General features: G+C 31.3%; 1 protein-coding gene across 1 annotated transcript; it reads right to left on the bottom strand.

The window, feature by feature from the left end:
* Nucleotides 1-781: 781 nt before the first annotated feature.
* On the bottom strand, nt 782-3,210 carry LOC131023337 (ninja-family protein 4-like). The gene is made up of 2 exons (XM_057952884.1): nt 2,374-3,210; nt 782-1,509 (listed from the first exon to the last, which is right to left on the bottom strand). Exons 1-2 carry the CDS (start codon nt 2,930-2,932, stop codon nt 986-988), a joined length of 1,083 nt encoding a protein of 360 aa, XP_057808867.1. The 5' UTR covers nt 2,933-3,210; the 3' UTR covers nt 782-985.
* Between the last annotated feature and the right edge of the window lie 4,304 nt (nt 3,211-7,514).

Below are 7,514 nucleotides of genomic sequence, written 5' to 3'. Positions count from 1 at the left end.
GTAAAAGTCTCTCTCCAATCTCATTTTTTGAATAAATCTTTTTTTATTTTTATTTTCTAACTTTTTTTTAAATCTTTTTCATAATATTAATTTTTATTATTGTGCTTTCTTTTTTATTTTTCAATATTAGTTCAAATATATTCAGATAAAATTAATTTTTTATTAAATTTATAAATATGATATTGAGTAGGTATTAATATCATAGAAATATAAAAACGTTCATTGTGTATTGCACGAGGTGCAAATACTTGTAATATATTAGGAAGGAGATTGTAGTGAGATAGCTATTTTTCGTGAGACATAAAAATAATGAATAAATCAATATATAGTGTTGAATAAGATAATATATAATGTGGATTAACAATATTCTAAAAATTGATAAAATTTTCATTCCCTACATAATTCTTTCACTCCTTCTAAATAAATATCAAATATCAACCGTAACATACATTAAATTAATACTTAAAAACCAATTTAAAAAGTCTCATCATATACGAGAAATCCAATTGAAATTATTCCCTATTTAATGACATGATAAAGTGATTAATACCATTGATTATTTATATGCATATATTGGTCTAATAGTATTAATATAATAGAAAGGTGATTAATATTTTAATTGAAAATAGTTCAAATTCACGTCCTTAAAATTATTTGTTATTTGTTATAACAATAATAATAATAATAATAATAATAATAATAATAATAATAATAATAATAATAATAATAATAATAATAATAATAATAATAATAATAATAATAAACATCGGCCCCACTTGCGTATACTAAGAAAATCAAATAACAAAAAAAAAAGTCGAGATCCTCTTATCCACAATAAATGCTCAAAGACCACCAAATGAAACCCTTTGGTTTCTACAAGTGATGTCTCTTTACTACATTTCAAGATAAAAGAGTCTACGCCTCAAAAATGCTACTTAACTAGGAAGAAATTTTTGAGACGTTGAAGAAAACTACCCTATCATCATCACCGGACGGCCGACGGGACGACGGTGATATGCCGGAGTGGATGCGTTACATCTACGCCACCAGCATGCTCCACGAACTCCGCGGGCGTAAAGAAGCTCCCATGGCACACACACATGATGCTCACCTCGGACTTCGTATACTTGTACAAGAATCCGGTGATGGTCCGGCCATCCGGGCCTGTGGTGGAGACGCATGGCATATGCAGAGGTGAAGCGCTGCCATCTTGGCTGGGATTCGGAGGCGCGTTGATCACACTGCTCGTGGGCGAGGGCGACGGCTTGTCCGATGGTGAACAAGTAGTGTCGGTTAGGTTCGACTGGGCGCATATGGTGGATCCTTGGCCTGTTTTGCTCGTGTCCGATTGGATGGTTGGTGATACAGCCGCCACCTTCGTGCTCTGTTCGTGGCTCGTGCTGCCGATGCATCGGCGCGGCGGAGACATCGAGCTGTTCGCCTCGACCTTGTCGTTGTGGCGCGTGGCAAAGCTACTTGAATGGCTTCCTGTATCACTACTGCTCCCCCCTGAAAATGCACCTACTTTGTTATTTTTTTTGGATAAATACATTTTTATAGGGCCACCATACACTCAAAATGCACCTGCCTTTGACATCAGACATTAACCACTCTACAACTAGGCGAACACAATGCAAATCTAGCTACGGACATGAAGATATTCACGGAGTTATGACCTCATCAAACGCGCTACAACAACACAACGAGCTATGCATCGTGCATTTTAGCGCGTAGAATGGTAATGGCGTAGTGTTACGATGACCTCAACAAAGCGAATAAACAGGAAAGAGATAAGTTTGCAGAAGATGGAGACAATGCTGCAGCAACTAAGACAGTAATTCAAGAATGATTCATAACCAACAATGTGTTTTATTCATACAAATGATGCATCGCAATATCATAATGCTGGCATATTTCAGTCTACTTCATAACAAATTTAGTTAATGAATTAACTGAAATACATTATATATAATTCTTAATCATCACATTATTTGGAACAGTAAAGGGTAAGAGAGAGTCTTGTACTCAATGATTCAAGTAATGTCTAATAATCAAGCAAAACTATTCAAGAATTTCCTCTACACATATTTCCTTTATATAAAAAGCACAAACAGCTTTTATAAAGTAAGTACGCTAATAACTACACAATTACATCACCACGAAAATGCAATTATTTTATAAATCGCAATCACTGCATAAGTTAAATGGAGGATTCATAATTAATCAGATTTTTACTATAACACAAGCCTCAATTGATACTTATATACAGTTTATGAGTATAAATATTTAAATAATTGTAGTAACTACCTATTTTGAAACAAGATTTTAAAACCAGACAAACAAACGACAAAGAAATGAACAACGTAATCTCACCTTTCTGGGACGTGCTCTGATGATGAGAAACAGCCGGCGAACTCGCCGCCGCATTACCCGGCGTCTCTCCGCCGGAATTCCTCTCATCTCTCTCTCCCGCCGGCGCCACCCACGGACACGCAACCGGCAACAGAAACTGCGCCTGCTGTCTCCCATAATCACCCCACGAAACCTTATTCTCTCCGAAGAAGCTCTTTTCTCTCTTCCGCGGTGGCTCCTCCTCAGCTCCACCGTGGAGCTGCTGCTGCGCCTCCGCAGCCACTCTATCCTCCTCAATGAAGCCGCCGCCGTTGATCAGCCCCCTCGATTTCTTGAATCCTCTCTTCATCCTAGCTTCCCTCCTCTTCATCGCCTGCATCTCTCTCCTCCTCTGCAGATCGGAAAACTCGCAGCCATTCTCCGCCGCAGCAGCGTCGAATTTGGCTTTGTCGCAGGAAAAATCAGATCTCGAATTTTCTCTCTCTAAACTCGTGGGTTCTGATTTGGCGTAGCAACCGCCGATGGAGAGCTCCAAACTGAGCTCGAATTCGTCTTCCATTGTGGGAAATTCTCGCCCCATTTCGTCGATTTTGCGTTGCAGAAGTCGAGAAAAAATAATTGAAATGTGGAATTGGGTTACGACATTGTTGTTGTTGGCGCTTGCTTGTTTGCTTATTTTGTTCTTGTGTTTGGACTAGGTTTGAATGGTTAGAGAAAGAGACCAACGCAGAGAGAAGAGAGAGAATAAACGGGCTTCTGCCACGTGGAGGGATGAGAGAAGTGGAGAGGGTGGTTGTTGACACGCAAGAACAGAAAAAGTTCGTAATTAGGTTCGGAAGAGGTTCGGAGTTAAGTGCGGATTTAGCTTCAAATCCGTAAATTAGCGGCTGTTGTAATGTCCTACAAAATCTAAAGATTCCCCAAATACTGAAATACACAAGTTTCACAATATATATTCTTTTCATAATAATATTTTATATAATCTAATGGAATGATCTTAAAATATTACTTCGAATACGGTATAATGTATCGTGACTTATTGATATGTACTAGTATTAAATGTGATAATTATGAATAACGCATAAGTAAGTGATTGTTTTACTTGTGGTCGAGACAACTAGTTTTTCTGATGAGCTCATTTTTGAAATAGTCATTTTGAAGAAAAAAAATATAATATTTGATTACTAATTAAAAAAATATAAAATCTGACCATTTATTGTAAAGACTGTTTTACCTTTAATTAGACGAACCGAATTCGGGCCAAATTAGAATTTGCGTGTGGGTTAGGCACACACATGGCATTAGCCAACCGGAAAAAAAAAATCTAAGTATATGACACTAATGACACTAATATGATCATAAGTATCATTTGTATGACACTAATATAGCCATAAGTACTATTCGTGCAGCACTGAGTATATGACGTTAATGGCACTAATAGTGCCATGTGTGCCTAAGCCGCGCGCAAACCCGAAGCCGACCCGAATTTGGTTTGCTCTAATTAAGGGCAAAACAGTCATAAAACGTAAAAAAAATAGTTAGATTTGTATTTTTTTTTTCAATTAGTGGCCAAATATTATGTTTCATTCTTCAAAATGACCATGTGAGTATATTGTTTTTTTTCTAATTGGGTCATTAATTTTGTAATTAATAATATTACTGGATTATATTATCTCCGTCCCATTATAACTGTTTAGTTTTTTTTAACTATTTAAAAAAAGTTAATATATTATTAAGCACTATAGTGTAGGTTTGTAATTTCTTTATAATATATGACGTGGATCCCAAAATTCTTATTTTTTAAGATTAATTTTTTTATAAGAAAAAATATGACATTTGAAGTGAGATGACTCGAAAATAAAAATAATATATTTGAAGTGGATAGAAGAAGTATAATTTTGAATTCCCCTAAAAAACGATTCAATTTATAAAATTCAATCGAATTTAACATTTGATCTATCTTATGGTACCAGATATATGATATTTTGCTATAATATTACATCACATAATTTTACAAAAATTCATTTAATAATACATAAAAAAAAAAATTTGTGAATAATAAATACAAGCAAATGAGCTGTTTACAACTGCTATTACTATCATACTTGAATGACTCATCGAAAAGTTTGAAAAGGAACTTAACTGAATGGAAAATATCAAAACGTATTTTTTTTCTTTTTTAATTAACTACGTCCGAATTAATCGAATCGAATCCTATTTTTGAAACAGTGATTTGCCAGATTAGAAGATGTGAAGATTGAACGACACGTGTCCATAACTATATTTCGTTTGGCGAGTAGTTTTAGGGACAAGGACACGTGCGAGAATCCCGGTGCCCCCATGCGTATCTGGGCCGTCGCTTTCATTGCAGCGGCGAATGCAACGTGGCGTATCACGACGCGAACACGTGGCTTACTTTTTTCCCCGTGGGGCCCGTTTATCCGGTCTGACGTACTTTTGCACAGCTACGATATGCGACCTTTCTTGTTGGCGCCAATAAATGGTTTTCGCAAAACAGCTGTATTATTTTATTTATTAAGTATTTTTTAATTATTGCAATTAATGTCAATAATCATAAGAGAAAAATCAAATAAATGTAAGCTTGGATTATAATAAAAAAGTTTAATAATATCAATGCATGTATTAAAAAGTCTGCTTTCCAGTTAGTAGTTATGGTCTCGTTACTTTATCCAATGTATACAAATTAATTTTGTGAATCCAGATTTAAATCAAACTCTATCGATCGTTGTTATGGAGTAATTTGATCCGGATCAAATTTGATCCGGATCAAATCCAAAAAAATAATTAATGTTCAACATAAAAAGACATATTTATCCTTTATGTATTTTTCATTTTAATATTAATGAAATATGTATATATATTATTGGGAACATTATTTTCAATAAATACTTTTGTATTTTCAATGAGAAGTTTGACTAATTTATAATATATTTTGTAAATCAACATGAATGTATTTAATTACTCAATCATGCATTTGTTATCATGCTTTGATATTCTTCATGTATCTGACGTTTTTTATTTTTTTTGTTAACATATTTTACTTTTATTTTCCTGAAGTGTTTCTTTACTTTTATTTTTGTTATGTATGCTTTTCTTTTTTGTAAACACACCCTTTATTTAAATAAAAAATATTACAAAAACAAAAATATGATTGAATAGATACATTTTAAGCTCAACTTTTCGTAGGCATTTGATTGATAATATGTAAAGTGGTTTAAAATATACACTTAATTCATAAATTATATTATATTAAATATAATTAATTCATAATTTTAGGACAGGAAAATGTAAAGACTAAATTCAATGGATACATTTTAAGCTAAAGTTTTCGTACGCATTTGATTGATATTATGTAAAGTGATTTAAATATACACATAATTCATAAATTATATATATTGTATGAAATATAATTAATTTTTATATTTATTAACTAAAAATAAAGAGTCAAAATTTTATATTTTAAAAATAAATACATGTAAATGAAATTGTCACCTCTTGCTCACAAATATATATGAATAACAACTTTAGCTTTAGTGATCGCCAACATAATTTAAAAATATATTGTGTACTTTTCATTATTTTTCGGTGGATATCTTAATGCATTAAAAAGTTATTGCTTAATATATACGAAAAAACGGCTTAACTACAGTGATTGTATTAGTTTTGTAGCTTTTAGTATGGTAACTTGACGAAAATAAACTATACTTTATTAAATATAATTAATTCATAATTTTTAATATTCATTAACTATAAACAAAGAGTTTAATATTTTATCATGGGTAGAGGGTTTACAATTTCGTACATCGTCCTTGCATATATACATTTTTTTAAAATTTCAAAAACACATGCACACATGAGTCAATCCACTGACTTTAAGATTGTTTGAGAAGAGTTTTATATTTAACAATAAATATTATTTTAAAGTATTTTTTATATTTAAATTATGAAAATAATATTATATGAATGTTAAAATTTTATGTTATACAAGAAACGAGTAGGAACAATTATTGCTCGTTATATCAAAATAAAAATGATCGCATATGTTGTTAGAATAGGACGTGTAAATGTTTGAAATGATGTCTATTATTGAAACTTTAGATGCATTAAGCAATGCCAATGTACACTAAAGGAGATCGATAGATGCATAACAATCATTATATGAATTTTTTTCATAATATTATAAACTTAGGCAATATGTTACTATTTATGTAATTGGTTGAGCTTTCATACATATATGATATGATTTATTTACAAATATATATATATATATATATATATATATATATATATATGTATGTATGTATGTATGGGGCGGGCTAAAATAAGTACACTTCTTAAAATATAAAAGAAGAATCATTTTCAGCCCTTAGATCATCAAGATCTACGGTTGATTCAACATCTTGTTGGATGAATTCATGGTCCTGAGTTCGAATCTCAAAAGTAGCAAAAATTTATTTTTCGCAATTCATACCTTTATACAGCGAATTGATATGTGTTCAACATAAAATTCATACATTATTTATAGTTGTTATTTTTTATTTTAAGAGGTGCTCTCACGATAGCCCTCCTATATATATATATATATTTATATGTATATGTACATGTATATGTATATGTGTGTGTGTGTGTATATATATTTATATGTATATGTATATCACATACTTAATAAATTGTACAAGTAATTATTTTTAGTATGAAAAAAAAACATTGTGTGAGATTGAGCCTATTGTAATCTCCAATGAAATCATGAATAAATTACGAAGAATTTGAGTTTACTAATTTTAATGTGTGTGAGATTGAACCTATCGTAGATCTTGATGATCTAACGGGTGAAAATAGTTTATATTTTATATTCTACAAAAATTGTAAAAGTTAAAACTTAGAATATAAAATATAAACTATTTTCACCCGTTAGATCATCAAGATCTACGATAGGCTCAATCTCACACACATTAAAATTAGTAAACTCAAATAATTCGTAATTTATTCATGATTTCATTGGAGATTACAATAGGCTCAATCTCACACAATTTTTTTTTTCATACTAAAAAAAATTACTTGTACAAATATTCTAATTTTATTAAGTATGTGATATACATATACATATATACAATCCTAAATTAGAATATATATTATATTAC

This window comes from Salvia miltiorrhiza, chromosome 1 (genome assembly GCF_028751815.1).
Source record: "Salvia miltiorrhiza cultivar Shanhuang (shh) chromosome 1, IMPLAD_Smil_shh, whole genome shotgun sequence".
NCBI classification, from domain to species: Eukaryota; Viridiplantae; Streptophyta; class Magnoliopsida; order Lamiales; family Lamiaceae; genus Salvia; species Salvia miltiorrhiza.
This window is presented reverse-complemented; position numbering and strand designations above follow the sequence as displayed.